This window comes from Enoplosus armatus, chromosome 8 (assembly GCF_043641665.1).
Source record: "Enoplosus armatus isolate fEnoArm2 chromosome 8, fEnoArm2.hap1, whole genome shotgun sequence".
NCBI lineage: Eukaryota > Metazoa > Chordata > Actinopteri > Centrarchiformes > Enoplosidae > Enoplosus > Enoplosus armatus.
The window spans coordinates 23499406-23521712 of NC_092187.1; the positions used below are offsets into that span (position 1 = coordinate 23499406).

The following is a 22307-nucleotide window of genomic DNA, read 5'->3' on the forward strand; positions in this document are numbered from 1 at the left end:
CACTTCGTCACACATCATGTGTGAGGGAAGAACCTCCACTCTGAGACTCGACTGTGCAAGTTATTCCTCACTTTCAGGAGTCGCAGTCGTTCATTCACATCATATCAATAATTTAAGCTTATGAACTTCATAGTCTTGAATCCGGAACTTCAGCAGATACCCAATCTTAAAGGACTCGGATCAGGGCCAAAACACTCGTTCAGGCGTTTGTTTTGTAAAATCTGATTTGATTTCTGTGTTGTTCATGTGTTTTGTCGTGTTTTGCACCTCGGGGGGCAATATTATTAATTAAGGTTTGCCAAAACACAATTAAATTGTGATGTGATTATTAACACAAAGTTAATAACACTTTCTTATTCCCCCATTTCTTTTTCCAAATCGAACAAGTTTTGGTTTCAAAATATGTTGAATATGTTGTTTGTTACCGTCCTGCAGGTCGTTTTCCACCTGCTGAGGTAGATCCGCCTCACAAACACCTGAGCAAGAGCAACATGATCCTCCTGTGAGTGTGTGTGTGTGTGTGTGTGTGTGTGACTTACATCAATGAGGTGTTTGACCTCCTGTTTCTTGAGGTCACTGCTGATCTTAGCAGCCAGTAGGATGCAGGCGGCTGACACCAACTTCCTGTAAAACATCGACATCGTTAAAGTGGCAGGACGTCCTTCTGTAGAGTGAATGTACGGTCACATTAGTCTTCGGTTCAACAACATTACCTCACACACACACTCCTAAACAAACTAAAGAGTGTGTGAGAGTGAAGCTACAGACTGCCCTCCTGAGACTAGCTGTGGTACGAATCATCACCTAAACTGTCACATATTGTCGATGTTCAGTGTGAACGAGCTCTCAAAGCACAGTGTGAAGTTTTCTATCACGAGGGAGCAACATGAAAACATGTTGTGTTAAAGAACAGTATGAAGTTCCAGTGTACCTCCTGTGCTACGAAGCGTTACAGAGCCTTCATGCAGCTGTCGTGTTGTATGAGGATGTGAAAGTACCTGTTCTGTTTGTTGAGTCGACCCTGCAGCACCAACTTCTCAAAGTAGACGAACGCCATGGCGATGGTGACGGGCTGCATGCCGCAATCCTCCCCAACGACTCTCATCTCTCTCTTCAGACTGCGAGATGGACGGAGACAAAGACAGTTTTTAATATCACATAATTATTTACAGTACTTATATTTAAGCCTCACTGCATATAAACGTAAATTATTCCGTTGAGAGTTTCATGAAACTACAAGATGTTTACCTTCGTATTTTGCTGAGAGTGAGTTTAATGTGAGGGAACTTCTCCTTAAACGTCTCGTTCATGTCTTTCTTCAGATCGGACGGTTTGACGTATTCTATTACCGTCGTCTGGAGGACAAAAAGACGAGAGGAGAGGAGAAGATGTGATGAAAGAAAGAAAACAGAGAGAACAGAAAAAGGCAAAGGGGAGGAGGAAGAGAAGAATGCATAAACAAGAGCAAAGAGGAGATTTATAGTCATCTCAAAGTGTAAACAGAGACATTGGGTTTAGACTTCATTTACATTCAGAGGATATATTCTGCTGCTTCACTCTGAGCACACACTGTACACTCATGTCTACACACTATATATCTGTGCACCTTTACTTCATTACAGATCAGAGTAGTCCACTACAGACTCCAGCTTTATTACATTCACAGTATGGAGAAAAACGGTGGGAGCAGATCATTAATATTTGCCAGTTCTTCGCTTATTTAAATTAAACAGTCTCACAGTATATCTCTGGACAGTTAAGTCACCAACTGAAAGACAGGACAAAGAGCAAAGAGACAAGAAGCTGGTGTTTGGGTCCAGACTGTGACTCAACATTTAAACCTGCTCTCTTCATTATAGTACAGAGAGCAGAGATAGTCCAGTCTGCATGGTGTGATGTCCCAGTAGTGATTCTTAAACTCCTGAGTGAAGAATCATGTACATGTACGCCTCACTGTGTGGTTCATGTGTGTGTGTGTGTGTGTGTGTGTGGATGATGTGTTTCTGTTCTCCGTGTGTTTGTAGTTTAGTGCAGAGAGTTGACGCTGTAGTGGGTGGTGAGATCACACTATTACACTAATTACACGTGCAATGCTAACACGCTAACACACACACACACACACACACACACACACACACACACACACACACACACACACACACACACACACACACACACACACACAGAGTAAGATCAGTGACAAAGCAGCCCACCTCAGCAGTAATCTTCTCTGATGGATTAAACAGTGCTGATAAAGCGTGTGTGTGTCCATAGTTTTTAATTCATCTCAGTGGAGGGATAAAACTAAGCTGCTGCCTATAGGATAATTATGTTGATGTAAAAGAGCCGTGTGTGTGTGTGTGTGTGTGTGTTTCTTTTCTCAGTAGTGATTATTCTGTTCTCAGAGCTCTCTAATCCTCGATCCTTCTTCCTCCTCTTTCCTTCTGTCGTCTCTTCTTTATTTTCTCTCCTTTCAGCGTTTCATTCTGCTCCTTTACTCCTGTTTCTTAGATTGAAGGTGTAATTTTGCTATTAGTTGTCATTTTTGGACGCAACAATACAATTAGGATGAAGGTTATAAAGATAATTTTCGTCCCCACAGAAATAAACCAGATGGAAAAAAGAGAGACAAAACAAAACTACCAAACACCTCAATTATCTGAAATCAGTGATGTGCTGATCTTATTAAATAAATCCAATCCCACATACTGTTTCTTCACAACTCTTCTTCACTGCTGATTGAGTTCAGGATGGAGATCAGTGATTTTCTTTGCATTGTATGTGACTTATAATCAAACTGTAGAATGTTTTTCAGTGCAGGTCAGACTTCAAACAGTCGTCAGTGTCTTCTTACCATGTAGGAGGCGAAGATCAGCACCCGCTTGTGTTTCCCACAAGGCCACTGGGGGTCATTGAGGAGGTTAGGGTCGTAGTCTGTCACATCTTCCACACCTGGACGACACACACACACACACACACACACACACACACACACACAGAGTGAAGTCAGTGGAAGTGAAAATATAATAATCAGAAATGACCCTGTTTTGCAAGAGAGTAGACCGTGAAGTGAGTGTGTGAGTGTGTAATGGAGGAAGAACGCAGTGACGTGCTCTTTTATAACATGTCAATTAATCATTTAGCTGGTTTAACTGAATCTTTTGATTGATTTGATTTGTGTGAATGTATCCTCGTTATCCAGATGCCACGCAGAAGCATCTCCCAGAAAGACAGATACCAGAGTTATCTCAGTGCGGTGTTTAGCTTAGCTTAGCATAAAGACTGGAAGCAGGGGGAAGCTGCTAGCCTGGCTTCACTTCAAACGGCATCCGTCTCTTTTCTTGATTTTATGCTGTGCCTGAGTAGAAATTAAATAAAACTACACGCTGACTCACACACAACAGCTGGGCTCAGTAATGAAAGCTGCATCTCAGAAGTCCTGACCTGAAGCTGACGGCGTCACACAGTTTCATAACTCTGAACAAAACGATTGGCTGCATGTTTTTGTGACTCGTGAGCAAACTAACATATGATGTCGGCAGCTTTGAGAGCCTGAAGGGAGACGTTACAGGAAGACTAAAAATATAAACCTGCTATCAGTGTGCACACTGACGAACACACGGTCTCAGAGGTTTTGTGACTCTAAAATACACACACAGCTGTGTTGTGTTAATGAAAGGTTCAGGATTAGAGAGAGAGCTTTAGAGGCTAATACAGGGCTGTGTCACTGTGGGTGTGTGTGTGTTTATAGATAGCGTGAGACACACAGTGTGTACATATGTATACACGTGTGTTTAAAATATAAAGAGAACAACACTCACAGCTGCAACAACTCTCTCATCCCTCCACCCTGTGTTTGCTTTCTCTTCCTCTCTTTACATCCTCTTTCTCCTTCTTCTGTAGTTTTATTCTTTCTCTCTCTGCAGCCATAGTCACACCCCTCTGCCTCCACTTCCTGTATCTCAGTCTAAATGCAGGGACACACAACTATCAGTTGTGTGGTGAAATCCTGACATCACAAGATGACATGGCCACGGTATAATCTGAAATGTAGGGGCATGGCACCAATGCTATTGAGACAGTGTGTGTGTGTGTGTGTGTGTGTGTGTGTGTGTGTGTGTGTGTGTGTGTGTGTGTTACCCAGGTCCAGTCCCACAGTGCTGTTCAGTCTGCTGGGTGGGCAGCTCCTGCCCGGCATGCTGTGTGTGCTCCTGGACACGGGAATCTGTAGCGTCAGGTCGCTGGTCGACGATGGCTTGTGCCTCACCAGGGCGTTGGTGGGGTACAGGAACTGGGCGTACGACACCGACTGAGACCGAGAGAGAGAGAGAGAGAGAGAGAGATGAATCTATAGGATCTGAACACATGAAGCGCTCACTGATCATAACATCCACCTGTGTGTGTCTGAATGTGTGTTTATCTACCCTGCCGTAGGTCTCCAGCTGAAAGCCCTCCAGCCCCGGCAGCATCTCCAGGGTGGTGGAGATGTTCCCAGACGAGTGCCTCCTCCTGGGGTGGTTTAATGTAGGGTCACTGGAGAGGGAGGCAGCAGTGGTTAAGGTGAGTGGAGAACAGACTCGTTCCTGGCAGCAGGAATATAAACTGAGGACAGCTCAGATCAAAGATTCGCAACATGATGGATCTGATTCAGAACAGTCACAAGTCACTGGCTGTCGTCTGTTAGCATCTGTAACCAATCAGTGCTCAGCGTATCACTCTAGATATAGACGTGAGACTGACAAAGTGATGTAGCTGTCAACCTTCAATATTATTGTAATCAGAACTTACAGAAGGACTTAAAAAAACATACCTTAGTGCTTAAAACGCTTAAAAACAACTTTATTTTTCTAATCATGGGGTGTAATGAACTGTGCAGCCTCCAGGGGGTGCTAGTGGAGCTTTAGATTTCTAGTCTAGTTTGAAGAAAAGACTAAGACATTGTCAAAACAGTATATTACAACATGTATTGCATCTCTTTCATATTCTAAAACCTCCTGAGCAGCACCCGTTAACCCTCTGAGATCATTACTGACGAAACTCTGCAGATACACATGTTGCCATCCTCCCTACGTCTTCCTGCCTGTAGCGTGTTAAGGTGACAGGGTGGGAGATGTGCTTCACAGACATTCCTGTGAGTGAAAGGTCACTTCCCGCCACAGCCACATGTTCTGCTGATCACACTGAACCACAGCATCAGCTACAAGATAAAAGTGGAAGTGGAATAAAAACAAACCCCAAGAAGACCAACGTTACTCGCTCTGCCTGAAGTACTGAATGTGTGTGTGTGTGTGTGTATTCAAACTGTGTGTGTGTGTGTTCAGAATAATCAGTGTGTGCATAACAGATTAGTTTTGTACTGATACTTCCTAAACTGTGCATGTGTGGTGTGAGTGTGACGTGATGATAAACATGCACAAGGGCTGCTGTAGATTAATCAGCGTGTGTGAATGTGATGGAGAGAAAGGGATTAGGACACGTTTACGTAACTGTAATAACATCTGTATTTCATCTGTGTGTTCATACAGTATCATCATCCAGTATCAGTATTTGAGTGTGTGTCAGAGATAGAACAGGGGAACGTGATAAAGGTACGTTCTGCTCCATGTTTATCTGTAAATGTGTCTATAAAGACCTAAGTGCGTGTCGGTAGTGAAGTTTACATGTGATTATATCAGTGTGTGTGTGTTGATTACCTGAGGTAGAAGCTTTCTCCATAGGGCAGAACAGAGAAGGCAGCACACAGAGATCTCTTAGCACAGATCAGCACGATCCTGAAACACAAGCAAACACACACATTAGAGGTTATGTTGTTATAACACCTGCTTATTGGTGCAACTTGGCAACGTTGTCAAGGTGGGCAGTGGCGTTCCTTATCAGACGAACGCACAGAAAACCAACTTTAAAGTTGGGCTGAGCAATTAATCGAAGAGAGACCAAAAGCAAAAAGACTCAAGCCTCAGGATCTGCAGGCGGGACGTAACGCTGAGAGGCATTTCATTTGAATGTTGAGAAGTGGGCGTGTCATAACCGACGTACCACGCTGTCGGCTAACTACTGAACGTCAGCTCTGTGCTGCTCAAAGTTGAATATTGATTGATGGTTGGATGCCATGATGTTATTTGTTGGTTCAGGCGTATGTAAGCACACCTCATATTTTGTTTTACAGGAAGAAAACATGATTGGATTTTGATATAAGAATGCAAAGTCTGGTATTTTAGCTTATCCTTGTTCTAATTTATTGCAGTTATTTATCATATTCACTCTTCTATTGAATTGTATGTATTATACGTATGTATTATACATTTATATATATATATATATATATATATATATATATATATATTAAGAGCATATTTTCAGTAAGTGGAAGTGCTGAGCTCATGTCAAGATATAAAACCATAATTTCAATACAATTCAATTCAATTCTATTTAATTTATATAGCGCCAAATCACAACAAAAGTCATCTCATGACACTTTACAAATAGAGCAGGTCTAGACCGACTCTTTTTAATGTTATTACAGAGACCCAACAGTTCCCGCCATGAGCAAGCACTTTGGCGACAGTGACAAGGAAAAACGTCCTTTTAAGAGGCAGAAACATCCAGCAGAACCAGACTCATCTGCTTTGACCGGTTGATTTTATATTTGTTATTGTATAATTTCCCCCCCGGGGATCAATAAAGTATTTCTGATTCTGATTCTGATTTTAAAACAGGATCATATCTCTCCTCAGCAGGGACTTGAATGTTTTGGCAACACATGCAAACACACACACACACTTGACATTTTTCTAATTGCACCTTTAACAGAGGCTCTGCTGAACAGCGACGTGTTATAATGGGGTTTCAAGGGAACAGACTATATGTGTGTGTTTATCTTTTATTGAGGATCCTCCGGAGTATAACGCCCTGTGGAGTGGAGTCTGGTTTGTGTCTTAGAGGAAAATGTTTACAGTCATTATCTTTGGCTCAGAAACCAAAGAGACTGGAAGATGATTCACATTGTGTAAAAACATATACACACTTATCTCTGAGTTTATCATGTTTGTGATGAATCCTTTTCTTTTCTATATATACACACACACACACACTAGTTCTATCTGCAGCCACTAGAAGACCTCGAATCATTGACCTTTTGTTTCCCTGACGGCATTAAAACATGTCAGAGGGAACAGCAACAGACGCAAAAGCTCCCAATTCAAATCAAACTAAGACTCCAACCAGCTCTACAGTTAATCAGAATACTGGCAGAGAGAGCAGCAAATCTACCAAAGTAGTTACATAACCTGGATTAAACAATATGAGCCAATAAAATACGAGCTTTGAAGGAGCAAACACTCATCTTATAACCTGCTACGGAGGGTTGTGTTGAGTGTGTGGGTGCAGGTAAAGACGGGGGTGGTTCTGGGACGCTGCTACACACTGTTGAGCCTTCTCAAGAAACAGCAGTTATTGAGAGGGCGCCCTGTAGACCGACTGCACTCTTACACTCACACATTAATTCATTTTGATACCATGTTCCTTTCTTTGGTAAGATAGTACATCATTCAACAAAGGTGTCTCATACCAGCGGGGCTGATAAATAACGGCTATCTGTAAGACTAGTGGAACCAGAGAGGGCCATGGCATTCACATGAAGCTTATCAAGCCAGAGGGGCCGGCCACTGTGCTTCAACCTGAGCAGACACAACGTAGATATAACGCCGGGTCATGCTGCCAAGTATCTGCTCTTGGCTTGGGTGAGGATATGATTCGAGGACACTTTAAAGGTGCACTAGGTCAGAGGACGGTGTGACAGGTTTTCTGATATAATTAGTAACCTCTTGTAAGACTAGTGGAGGTAGATAAGCAGTGATAGCGGCTGAACTACAGAGTGGGCCAACGTCATTAAGAGTATACTGCTCATCAAGACAGAGGGGCCATGGAGTTTCTGCTCTCTGCATGGGTGAAAGCAGTTAAAGGCAGCTTAAAGGTGCGTTAGGTCAGGGAGAGAATGGTGTCACCTGTCAGATGGTTGAGTAGATTTATGACAGCACAGCCTGAACCCCCCCTCTGCAGGGCCTTCTGATAGGTCAAAACATCACTTAACATGAATACTGAGCTTCCATATGAATGCTCACCCAACTTTTGGCACATTTTACTGTGTTGATAACTTTGTCCTAACTTTAAAACTTGTTTTTAAATACATGTTTTCTATGTATTATTCATTAATTACAACTGCAAGCTAGCAAGGTTATTCATCATCCGCTAGCCAGACTGCACAACTTACCAAAAAAACTAACAATGTCAACCAGAGTTAATTTCACAGATCATGAATTATGGTGAAGAGGTGGCTTTTCATTACATTATGAATATGTATTGCTGTACTAAACAAGATGTGCCAGCTATAAAACAGTGACTTGAAGGAGCATTTCTACATTTTGGGAAAATATCTTGTTTGATGTCTTACACAGAATTCGATCAATATCAGTTTCACCCAGTGTGTCCAGTACAGAGGTAGGTCCAGGACTTGTCCAGGTCCAGGACTACTAGCTACTGAAGAGCAGCTAGAACAGGACACACAAGACGAGAAAATAAATATATCTTTTTATCTGACTCCAGCAATAACATACAGTATATGTCTGTTAGTCCTTTAAGCGTTGCCAGACTGTGCTGTCGAAGTACTTTGTTTCAAAACTGTCAAACATCAAACAGTGTAAATTTAGCATCAAAATAATAAAGTTGTAAATATCAGTCATCTTCTGCCAAGTGGATTTTCTAGTAATCAGCCGCAAATGATTTTATGCATTTTCTTATCCACTCAATTTATGATGTGGAGAGACCTGATTTTATTCAGTTCACACTACATCAGATTCAAACCTGCAGCTACCACTTCTATGTAGTGAAATCTTATATACTGGAGTTTGTTTAGAAAGTCACGCTGGGATAAACTTATGAAGAAGAAAGGCCACAGAGAGTAGTTCATCCAAATCAACTGTGGTTATTCTCAGACATTAGATGATCCCGGTCAAACATGCAATATATTTTACTGAGGATCAAACTGGGCAGAGGATTCAAATACTTTAGTCCTAGAATAAATAGAGAGACAAGCGATCTCATCTTGTGGCTGTAGTTCATCTTCCAGGAGGTAGACCTGTTTTAAGTGATTCATTATTCAGAGGAGACAAAAAAGGACTTAAATTAAGTGCTGTGGTTCAACGTTTAGCTCTCATGAGAGCTGCTGTGAATAAATCACTAGTATTCTCTATAACTTGAGATCTGTCCTCTTCTGTCCCTGCTGCTCTGCCTCCTCTCTCCATCCCAGGAGACAGATTATGGGCTTGGATTTAATGCTGTTGTTGGTTGTGTGTGCCACTGACACACACACACACACACACACACAGCTTGTTTCCTATGATGGGGTGGGAAAGTGAAGAGCAGGAAGTCACCCGGGAGTTCAGTGGAAACAGCAGAAGCATCACAACAGGCCTGCTGGAAACGTGACTGCTGAGGATTCGGCCCCCTCCACACGTCCATGTATTACCACACATTTCATAACACTGGGGGCACATTATTCCATGATAAAGAAAAATAGCAGAGTAATCCCACTGGGAACTGGACCCCTGACCCAGGGGCTGTAACTACTGAGCCACACAAAGAATTACCCATGAAAACCAAGAAAAAGAAAGTTCTACCATCTTTTTTAAATAAAGTAAAAGGGTGAGACACTCAGCCATGCCCACTTGATTAACTGAGACCAGTGAGTTTTATTTCTCTGGGGAAAGTTCAGCATAACACAGGATATCCTCTAGAGCAGTGTGTTTTTTTAACCGTAGGCTGTTTTAGTTCAGTTCACTCTCCCTTTATTTACAGGCTTATGGCATAGTCACAACATGTCTACATTTAATGTTTTTAGGATAAGTTAGCCTACTTACCATCAACTGCCACATAAGTGGTACCTTATATGTTCTAGGGCAGTTTTTCATGGACAAAGTTGTACAATACGTGACAAATATCTGTTAGAGGAGAATGTCAACCATGTTGATGGAACAATTTGAGGCTAATTTCTGTCAAAATATGTGTTGCTATTGTAAATCCATAACAAGCTAGTTTTCTGTTTCACTTTTCACCAAGTTAATTACATTTAGGTGAAAATACACCATGAAAAGTTTTGCTACATTAGTTATATTTATGGATAAACACACAACAACCAATTACAACTAAATAGATTTTCCTACTGTACTATTTACTATTTACTTTACTATGACACTGAAGAACTGTAGCACTGCTGGAGACAGAGGTTCGCTGTAAAATCCCCATGACCCAAAGGAGGGTTACGACCCCAGGGTCTCAGCAGCAGCAGTCCTGAGGCAGGAGATCTCCAACGTTCACTTTTCTCTGTAAGCTGCCGTCTCTCCTCCGTGATGACACGGTGACTCGGCAGAACTACAAACAACAGCTCTGCTGCTCTTAGCTGGATCTATTCTACAACAACCAGGCCTCAGTCTATTATTATCTGACTAGTTGCCCTGTGTTCTTTTGAACCGGAGGTCTGATTTATACAGCCTGCAATGAAGGACAAGAATAGAATACAATAGAGGAAGAACTGAACCGAATGACACTGTCCAGGCTCCACAGCTGAGTTCCCCTCCTGCTGTAGAGTAAAAGCTGCACACTTCTGCATGTCAGCTGAGTTTGTAAAGGTTAGTGGTTAAAGAGACTGAGCCATAATGGAAAAATGAGGGACCCTGGGACCTTTAACACAATCCTACAAACAAGCTTCCATTTAAAGCTTTTAAATGAAAGTGTAAATATAAGGTATAATATTTCAGGTAAGGAAATACAGTTTGTGGTCTTATTTTATACATTTTAGGGCATTTTTTCAGTTGGATGTGTTCAGAATAACTCCACAGAGCGGGTTAGGGTCAGTCCACTGTAGTTGGACAATGGTGGATTGACTTATTGCAGAGAATGTAGATCTCAATACTGTGATGAGAGGACTTGATGGCTGATAGCAATGATATTAGCACCCTTGATCCTCGCACTCCCCACCAGGTGCTACTGCCCCTGACAACACAGGTCTCTACAGCTATAAAATAAAACAAATCTCAGATAAATTTAACACGGTGAATTGGAAAAAACAGTAGCTCTGTCTTTTAAACTTCACAGAAGTTTACAAAAGCCCGCTGCCCTGACCTTGCTGCTGTTCTGTAAGTGTACACACTGTGAACAGCAGGGATCAACGAGCTGCTCAACACTGTCTGCACCTGGACAGGGATTTGGCTGAAGCAGTGAAACGATGTGATGTACTCTACTTTCAACTTCTACCTTTAACCCACCACTGTGTTGCCGGACAGGTCACAGGATTGGTAAAGTCTTGTTTTGATAAAGTTTATATTCCTGGTTTTACTCTTTAACATTAAACTGTGTGTGTGTGTGTGTGTGTGTGTGTGTGTGTGTGTGTGTGTGTGTGTGTGTGTGTCTGTGTGTGTCCCACCTGCTGCCTCTGGTGTCGTACTGTTTCATGTTTTTGATGAAGTGGATCTTCTTGGTGTGTCGAGGTCTGGGAGATCCACCAGAGAGGTTACGAGTCCTACAGAGAGACAGACAGGCAGACAGACAGGCAGACATTAAGCCTTACATCAAATAGAACATATTTAAGTACTGTGTAAAGCACAACAAACCAGCATAGAACCACTTCTCTCTTTCAACCTCAGTTCCTTCTCATTACTGGTGTCAGGATGATTAAAAAGAAATGTTATGTTTGTCATTTCTTTGTTTCCAAGTTGTACTAAAAACCTGCTGATTTGTGACCCCAAAGGCTGTGTGTGTGTGTGTGTGTGTGTGTGTGTGTGTGTGTGTGTGTGTTTCCCTGTGGATGTCAGCTGAAGGTTGTGAGCCAGGTTGTGTCGCTGTTTCGACCTTGTGGATTAAAACAACAGACCTCGACATAAAAGCAGGCCAAGGAGCTCAGCTCACTGACATCACAGCAGTTACCCAACATTACTGACATCAAGAGTAACACACACACACACACACACACACACACACACACACACACACAGCCCAGACAGTTATGTTATGCTACATTATCAGTGTGCATTTATAAATCCACATTCACATTTACATATATGGCATAATCTCACACAAACGCACAGAGCACATTCTCCACACAGCCCCTCAGCATGCAAACATAAATTAACTCCACACACACATTTCTCATGCTGTAAACACACACATGAAACCATTTCTGTATCCCACCCAAATTGATTTGCCCCAAAACATAAACTTTTTTCTTTCTTTAAAAAAACCCAAAACAATGATTGTGTCACTTTGTCAACCCCACGTAGGAAGCTCCGCGCCCCCTTCCTCCTTGAGCAGGATGATGCAGTGCTACAGTCAGACATTCGTATCCGTACCAGGTCAAACAATGTTTTACACAAAGCCGGTAAAAGCATAGCATAAATGAACACACGTGCACAGTGTGAGCATGCACACAGAGACTGATACACACAGAAACACACACAGCATCTGTCGCTGTTTTTTATGGCTGACCTGGTGATTCCAAACCACATGGAGTTTAAATCACTGTTATCACTGCTGTGTGATACACACACACACACACACACACACACACACACACACACACACACACACACACACACACACACACACACACACACACACACACACACACACACACACACACACACACACACACACACACACTTTCTACTGTCAATCCTCAGTTCTCTTAATAAGGTTGTGAAGCAGATGTTTGAGGGAGCTGACAGTTAGTTTGTGTGCGTGAGTGATGCAGTAGTAACATCTGGGTAGAACAGTAACGTGTCTCCTCGTTCAGTCACGTTGAGTTTCAGGCTTTAACATGATGTTCTGCCCTCTGCTGGTCCTTTAAAATTCCACCCAAAAAATACACACATTTCTGATTCTACTGTCTCAGTGAGTGACTATTTATAGAGGAAATTCCACCCTAGATTTATTTACCTCCTTGAAACAGCCATTCATGATATACATTGAATTTAGTTGTCATTTAGTGGTTTGAATTAGTGGAACAATTCACTTAATTCACATTACAATATGTCATATTACAGAGGTGTCATGATTCAATACATTTTAAACACAGCAGCAATAAGGGGTGACTGAGCATCTGCCATCATCATCATCATCCTGACTCCCTGTGGGTCACTGTCAGCATTCTGGGAAATAAGACTGAAGTAGAAGTTAATGTGCTGATGGAAACTGAGCACAGCATCAATTTATACACTACGTCCTTCAGATCTGGAAATACACTGAACGCCACAAAGATGATGTCATCAGTATCACAGTGTTGAAATTCGGATTTTCAACTGCTCCAGTAAAGACGTGTGTCAGTCGGCCTCCTCTGGATTAAAGATGAAGATTAAAAGTAAGAACACCCCGACCACAACAGCCTCTGCCGTCACTTCTCCAGCATTATTAAACTATTCTATCTTTGGAGTCTACTGTAACCACGGTCACATGATGGAATCTTCTCAGAGTTCCATTTCCTCGGGAACTGTCATTCAGCAGCATTCCGGAATGTTGTGGAATGTTTCCATTGTGTGGGAATAGAAGGAGCCTGTTGGCCAATACGCCTGACAGATGATGATGATGATGATAGTGGCTGGTCTTTCTGATAAAGACAAATATGGCTACAAGGGTTGACACAGTGACACATTTAGGGTCACACGTTTGATCCTTGTTACAGCCAACACACCGGCCTCTGCTGAAGCGCCGACTTCATTTTGTGAAACCAGCCCACATACACACACTCTCATACAAATACTGTGTTGTTCATCAATGTGTTGAATTAGATTTTTCTTCAAGCAGCATTTGCTTCTCCTTGAGGCCTATTGCTTAAATTTCTAGCATCCATAAAAAAGTATGATTATGTGTCTTTTCAACCACTTTGGGCTACATCCCTAATGGGATTCTTCTCAGTTCGTGCACTATGCTGCCATTAGCTCACAAGTGGGGCTGGGTGTTGTTTGAAATGTTTCAGTACTGTTGCCAACACGATACCCAAGTTTCAGTACTGATGGCAAAAGGACTTTTTGATACTTTCTTTGTGAAATAGGAAGAAAGTCTCTGTTATCATTTAGCAACACATGTTTGATTTAAATCAGGAACTATCTGATGAAAGGGTTCACTTTTCTCAGTGAACCACACTACAAATCTCATGACCCATCTAATACCAACTTTGGGGTTTTTGATACTCATTGCTGCAGTCACGTTTTGGTCTGTACCAAAAAGTACTGAGGTTTGATACCCAGCCTCACTCACAAGGTAACATGGCTCAGTCATGAGCAGTGTTATTCACTGCTGCAGCAATAACAGTAGCTAACTCATCAGAAATACTTTATTGATCCCCAGGGGGAAATTATACAGTACCGTGTCATAATTGGCAGCTACAAATAATAATTATGACTTAACAACATGTTTGGATTGACCACAAATGAACCCCCATGCAAAATTATGATTATAAAGTTCTCCGGCAGAAGTGTGACTGACATTTAACAGGAGAGGTTTATTATAGCAAAAGCTGCACTGTCATAATAAACTGTTAATTATCTTTAAATTATTTTCTCAACTTGGAGGCGTCTGTGAGGAAAACACTGCAGTCATAAACATCAACAACATCTGGGTATGAGTGCGATAGCTGACGCCAGTGCTCTCCCAGTCTTTCTAAATCTGTCCCAGTATCTGGGCTGTGGATCTGCAGACTCATTATCACAACAGTCTGACCAGTGGCCCATTTCTATGAGAACCAGCCTGCTACAGCTCTCTGGGATGTTGTGGAAAGTTTCCGTTCTGTGGGAACGGAAAAATCCAGTTTGCCGTTTCCCTCGCTGCTGAGGATGAGGATGATGATGATGATGATGATGATGATTGGTGTTTAGATAAAGACACATAGTGGCTGCATGTTCACTAATATCCTGAGGGTTTGGGTGAGCTGCATGAACTTCACTGTCACATTGTGATAAGACACTAAGGAGATTTACCAGTGACCTTTACGGTATAAGCCTATATATCATTCCCCGCCTATTTTTCACAAAGATTATTTTCTAGAGAACATTTTGAAAAAGGACGTTTAGCCAAACAAGATGTGCACAGATAATCCACTTTTAGTCTTGATAAGATTTGATTCAGAAAATATTTTTATCTCTAAAGGTCAAACAGCCAAAACAAAATGCCCTTTTCCACAGAAACGTACGACGTTGGAGTGAATAAGACCTTCAGGCTTTCTGAAAATATTTCTGTTCAAATAAAAGAATGACGTAATGCATGAATATATGAAAGAATGAATGAAAACAGACGGTTTTCGTCACCTGACAGCCGCAGTGAGACGGAGTATTTCTTTTGTACCATTTTTTGTCATAAAAAATTATTGACAGAGGATTATGTCATAAAACTGCTCCACGCGACATGAAAGAGCATCTTTATATCATTTAGTTGAGTGGTTCCTGCTTTTAGTCACCTATACAGATCATTTTGTTACTATACAGACTTTTTTTGTTTTTAAAAATGAGAAAAACGATATTAGTCATGGTTAAATGAACTCTTAGCTACCCACTAGCTAACAGTCAAGTGTGGTTTTATATGATATGTGGAGTTAGCTAGCACATTTGATTGGATACATATATGAGTCAAGATGTGTCATCAAAAATATGTTTAGGTTTCACAGGAAGAGAAAAATAAGAGATAAAAATACTCAAAGAAACATACTTAGCATGTAAAAAGAGATAAAAGAACAATTAACAACAACATAGGGACACAGGATTAGAAAATGTATTTTTCATTTCACTGTGTCTTTAAACAGCCGACATTTTAAGTAGAGCTGAGAGAATCAGAGCTGTGAGCAGAAACCAGGGTGAGGAGGCAAGGCGAGCATCGGGCTGCTCTGCTGCCCTCGTTTTACGTCACTCCACCTCTATTTCCATCACTTTTTCCATTTAGGTCCTTTTGAGATAAGACTATGTTTGTAAAACTTTGAAGCCTGCCGTGCCGTTTGATTGTGTCGCTCTGTGTTCAATGATGCAGCAAAAAATGCAGATGATTTAACCGACAACATGAGCTTTGGAATCGGGGACTCCTTAGCTGATGAGTCATCAGTATTTAAGAGGCATCCCCTTGAGTGAGTTGCAATAGTACTTAATTTAAACATAAAAGAACACCTACTGTGTGTTTTAGAATTGCAGTATGATGTAAAAATTCAGACTGAAATGACCTTCAGACACCACAAGGGAAACAGTGACTCTGCAGGTCAGGCCCAGAAGCAGCTGCAGGCCTGCTTTTGGGGACTGTGGTGATGGATTTGTCTGGGCCATTTTAGTCATTTTATCCAGTTTGAGTCATGAACAACACCAGACACACACTAATAATAGCCGGCGTCGTTTTAGCTTAAAATAAACCAGAGAAAACACAATCTGTCAGAACACTCTGTGTGCTTCAAATAGTATAAAAATACTGTTTGTTAGATGTTTTTAGTCTGTACTTTTTTGGCCGTCATTGGTCTTTTTTTCCCCTCTATGCACTTGCTGAATTTTCTGTCTTTTCCTTCACATACATCATAATTTATTCCTCTCTTATCTAGTCCATCTAACTGTCCCTACTGTCATTCTGTAGTTCTGTTTATTTGCACAAATCAAGTTGACTCACATAAACTGTTAATACAAGCAATACTATTTTATTATTTGTTATGAAAGTGTCTTTATTAATTCACCAAGATATTTAGCTGTTTTAGCTGCTTCCATTTTTATTTTTGATATGGAAAAGGTGCATTAAAACTGCTGTTATTCTCTCCACCTCATAACACAAATCAATTTTACCATTTTACTTTGTAATTTGGCTCCCTTGGACCTGGACAAGTGTATTGAACTAAAACTAATAATATAATAACAACTATATGCCATAAATGCATGATGTGAATGCAACTCTCTATCATCTTCCTACATTCATCTCTCCCTCTGTGCTGTGAGCTGTTGACCAGATTGAACCACCGAACAGTCAGAATACTATAAAAATGTCAGATTATCCAGGAAGTATGAAAAACACTTTAACTCTTCACGAGTATCTTTGTGTCTTCATCTCTCCCTTGCTTTATTGCTATAAATATCTGCTTTCATTCCAGCTACCTTCATATTTCTTCTACACTTTTTAAAGTGTAGAAGAAATGTCATGTTAACATGAAAATGAAATTCAAGTGACTGTCAAGGCAGGAAATACTTTTTTTTTTTTTTTATCCAAGATGCAAATAAAGGCAAATTCCTATCTGACTGACACTGTGTTGGTATAAACGCACACTGTGGTGTCGCACTGAATACTGTACTGAATACATCTGCTGTCTCTGTCCTGCTGTGCCCTGATTCGCCCTCGAGGATCAATGATATTTGCTCTTGTTATTGATGGACGAGCTGACAGCTGCTTCCTCCTCACGTACAGCTTCCACTGATCAGAGGCAGAGTGGTTTAGCTCAGAATAGACTCTGCGCGCACACACACACACACACACACACACACACACACACACACACACACACACACACACACACACACACACACACACACACACACACACACAACTGGCTTATATCAGCACACACTGGCTTAATCTGTCTCCGGAGGTCTCTTGTCCTGTAGGAACAAGAATCATTATTGACTCTTAAGGTTGTTCACCAAGCTTGTTTTAGATTTATGTCTTTGTGAGTGTGTTGTTTCAGTTGCAAACGTTTTGTGTTTGAACACAGCAACGATGTACAGTTTTGTGCCCCTAAAACGCTGAACAAAAAATACAGATCCTGTTAACCGTGTTTAAATCCTCCTCCATGTTTCAAAGTGTGTTTGTAGTCAGTTTGACCCTCGGTCAGACTAGTTTCACCAGTCAGTTTTCTGCGAACGCAACCTGAAGCATCAGAAGTGTTGCTATGGTTACCTGCAGTTTAGTATACTTTGAGCCGTGACTTGGAAAGACGGTTAAATTGTTGACCTGAATTTTGGTTTGTGGGGTCTACAACACCTGATTAACTCAGACGATGGGTTGGGTCCACTTTCCCACATGGTACCTGTTATTAAATGTAGTGACCTTGTTCCAATATTGCTGGAGTAGTAGTTTTCATGTTATGGCTCCCACTGTAGTCTTGAGACTGGTGCAATGTGAAACTGAACTTCGCTGCAGAACAGACAGATCGTATTGTTTGTTTCCAGCCAGCTGCAGTGCCAATTTTTTCCGCTTTTCTTTCCGTGCGTAGAAGAATTGCACTAAGTAATGCCTTTCTCTTTTTTTTTTGTCAACATTATTGAGGACACTGTTGTCTACTTTGAATAAACTTTATTGGAATTGTCAATGGACAAAATCAGCCGAGGGCTCTGCGCTCACGTTCACAGTGAGCAGTCATGCCGAGGCCGGTCAACTGATCCGTACAGTGTGAGTATGAAGGTCGCAGGTCCTGACTGTGTAGAAAGGATGATTAAAACGTGTAGAGTGAATTAACACAATGACTGAATGAAAAACTCAGTGTTGGCCCAGCAGCACCACACCAACAAGGTTAACAGATTTTAAATTTGGAGCATCATTCTTATCCGTTTATGTAAAAGCTGAGAAACTGACAGGAACGACGGACTAAAATAAGATCCTTATTGTAGAAGAAAAGGGAAGTAAGAGACTTTAAATTGGTAAGTGTAGTGCTCTCTCACCCTCAGTGTCTCCCTCCCTCTCTCTGTGTGTGTGTGTGAGATCACAGACGTTCAAATCTCTCTCACACACACACACACACACACACACACACACACACACACACACACAGCTTTACTTAAATACCTCCCATTCTAAATCCTTACCACACACACACATGCATGTACTTTGTCACTGACCAACCACCAACCATAGATTAAATGTTCTGCTGTCTAAATCCTCATCATACACACACAGTCTCTCGCTCTCTCTCATACACACACACACACACACACACACACACACACACACACACACACACACACACACACACACACACACACACACACACACACACACACACACACACACACACACACACACACACAGCAGGGTGTGTAGCAGTGATGTGTAAGAACAGTCCATCCACACCTCTGACATTGACTGACGGATGCTGGACGCTCCACAGATTACACTACTCGGACCTCTGACTGAGCAAAACACACACACACAAACACACCCAGCAGGCCTGTTGTGTGTCTTGCGTCACCAGATTAACAGACTCCTCCTGCCTCGAAAAAAAATCATCCTTCATTTCTAATCCCTCCTTTTCTCCCCGTCCTCTTCTTCACATTTCTTTCTTCTTGAAAACACAAAACTAAACATTGATGTTTTTCGTTTTTATAAACACACATTATTACTAATGTCTTTTCTTCAATACACTTTACCTACAAATATGAGAAATATATTGTTCCCTCCCCTGCCCAGTTAGTGTCAGTTCAGCAGCCCCATTAAACTGCTATTATCAGCCTACATGAAGCTCATGTTTTACTAGTAAGAATCACATTTTAATGCCTTTGTTCATCTGTGATGTGAAAACATCAGATTTCCATGTGATCAAGGGAGTTCAAAAACCACAGCTATTCAGTTTACAATAATAAACTGAGAAAAGCAGCACATTGTCACATTTGAGAAGATGGACACAGAATGTTTGGCATTTTTGATTCATAAATGACTAAATAAATGAGTGTACTTTCAGCCTTATTTGTAATGCAGAGGTGGTTTTGCTGTCAGACACACCTGCATGTTACTGACAGACACCAAACTAAGCTGTGTACATGTCGAGAGTATCTTTGATAGATTAATGTGTATAATCCAGCTCTGCTAATGTGGTTGTTCTCACTCTGATTATAATCCCAATATGACATAACCTGACTAAAGGTGTTTACGTGACAGGCCAGATTAATCACATCTGGTTATAATGGAATTATAGTCAGAGTGTATGTCATCTTTAGAGAACGACAGGCTTGTTCAGCTGACTTTACTGAGTTTGATGTTTTGATAATGATGTGAAGTTTAGCAAGAAGAAGAAGAGGAAGGTCCCTTTATCAGCCTGTTAGGGACATTAAAATGAAGAATTCTGCCAACTGGATGTGACTGATAAGACTGTGTGTGTCTTATCAGACGCACACAAAAGGTCACAGGAAGACTGTGGCCTCTTCACTGGCGATACATTTAAAACCACATTAACCCGTCAGAAGTTTCATCCACACCTCTGACATTGACTGACGGATGCTGGACGCTCCACAGATTACACTACTCGGACCTCTGACTGAGCAAAACACACACACACAAACACACCCAGCAGGCCTGTTGTGTGTCTTGCGTCACCAGATTAACAGACTCCTCCTGCCTCGAAAAAAAATCATCCTTCATTTCTAATCCCTCCTTTTCCACAGAGTTTTCATATCGTTTTCTAATGTCATCCACAATGAAATCTGCAAAAACAATTTTCTCACCATCTAAAAACAGGACTTGTGTAAACTGTCATGCTCATCCTGCAGTGTGGAAGTAAAGTTTACACACTTAAACACAGGATGGCTGTCAGCCTTCACAGACAGGGTCACCGTCATGGTTTTTGGTGTTCATCATAAGCAAACTTTTCGTTTCAAAACCATAAAGATTTGATGGAGGGTCATAGATTTACAGTTAGCCTTGGTTAGCAGGAAGCTTTTATAGGCCTCAATAACATCACATGTGATCATTTATTCATATGCAGTCTGACAACAGAAACACAAAGTCATAACAACACCTGGACTGTGCGACTGTACGACAAGCCCACAGTGCACAGAGTGGACAGACCTTTATTGAAGGAGAGCACACAGCCATACTTTATTCATAGCCAGTGACACTCCTGTGATTTGCCAACCAGCAGAGTTCAACAGTGCCTTTAGTTTTTTGGTGTTTCAGTGTGGACAGAGAGAGTTTAGAGAAAGGTTTGTGCAGATAGAACCACAATGGACATGTTGATGGTGAGGGGTGTTTTCTGATTTATCCACATTATTGAGGACATGGTCTGAAGGAAAGTTAAAAGAAAAAGAGACATCAGGGGTGTGTGTGTGTGTGTGTGTGTGTGTGTTAAGGGTGTGGGACTCAGCTCTGTTTTCACTGGAGAGGCATGTTTAGACAAACACACACACACACACACACACACACACACACACACACAAGACATACAGATGATGTCAGTCAGATTACATCTCCTTTGTGTGTGTGTGTGTGTGTGTGTGCGCGTGTGTGTGTTAGTCTGGAGGGTGTGTCTAATCAGTGCTCCTGCTGAATCTGATAAGTTTTCTGCTTCAGGCAACAAATTCACCATGAAGTTTTAGGGAACAAAGCAGCTCATTGCTCCAACTTACATTCAGACCGTTTTGCTGTGTGTGTGTGTGTGTGTGTGTGTGTGTGTGTGTGTGTGTGTGTCGAGTGAGCAAAATCAAAACAAAACGTAACTGCCTGTATATAGTCTCACATAGCCAGACCTATCTCCACCCAAAGGTCCGACTCAACCCGTCGTCGATCTGTGGTAGGAAAAAAACGCTCTGGCTTGTTTGTTTTTCTTTAAACCAATCACAATCGTCTTGGGCGGCGCTGAGCCCAGGATGTAGCTACGGTGCCCTAGCAAAATAAAGTCCGACGGGGAACTTGTTTTGGTGGAACATTTGCACATGGGGAGGCGAGCCCTGGCTTTAAATCCCTGCTAAAGAAAACGCCACATAAAATAGTAAACAACATATGTAGACTATGTGATACAACTTTTACCATTAAAAATGACAAACATTACTTGATCATTGGTGTCCTAGAGGTGAAGCCTACCTATACTTTAGCTCTGGAGGAGCTCACTGAGGTTCGGAGGTTGTTGATGTTGTTGTTTCACATCACTTTGAAAACAGTACTGTGCTGATAGCAGTAGGGGGAGGAGAATGGCGACTGAAATAGTCGCCAGACTAGCAGCAACCTACATCCAGTGAGTCAGACTAGCTTGAACATGACTCATCAACCACCCTGATATTGCTGTTTCAGCAGACAAAATGTCTTCCTCGCACTAATCAAACAGGCAGGACTCAGGTACTGTAGCTGTGGTCACAGTCACAGTAGGAACTTGATGGTCTAAAGGAAACACCATTTTGGGGCATTTATTACAGACAATAGAGAGATGACAGGACTCTTAACCCCGAAGCTGCTGGGGTGTCCCAAATACCACTACTGTCTGAGACATGTCTTACTGTAAATATGCCGGCCACAGACACAGTATCATGAATATCTCCACCATAAAATAAAAT

The 22307-nt window shown here is 41.6% G+C and overlaps 1 protein-coding gene across 1 annotated transcript in view; it reads right to left on the reverse strand.

The window, feature by feature from the left end:
- The window catches only part of cables2b (Cdk5 and Abl enzyme substrate 2b), a 28508-nt gene that overhangs the window by 714 nt on the left and 5487 nt on the right, over nt 1-22307 (reverse strand). Inside the window, exons 2-9 of the mRNA XM_070910688.1 lie at nt 11477-11572; nt 5694-5771; nt 4425-4533; nt 4141-4309; nt 2855-2952; nt 1249-1355; nt 999-1118; nt 540-624 (exon numbers count right to left, since the gene is read on the reverse strand). Of these exons, the coding sequence (XP_070766789.1) occupies nt 540-624; nt 999-1118; nt 1249-1355; nt 2855-2952; nt 4141-4309; nt 4425-4533; nt 5694-5771; nt 11477-11572 (862 nt within the window). The remainder of the gene's footprint in view (nt 1-539; nt 625-998; nt 1119-1248; nt 1356-2854; nt 2953-4140; nt 4310-4424; nt 4534-5693; nt 5772-11476; nt 11573-22307) is intronic.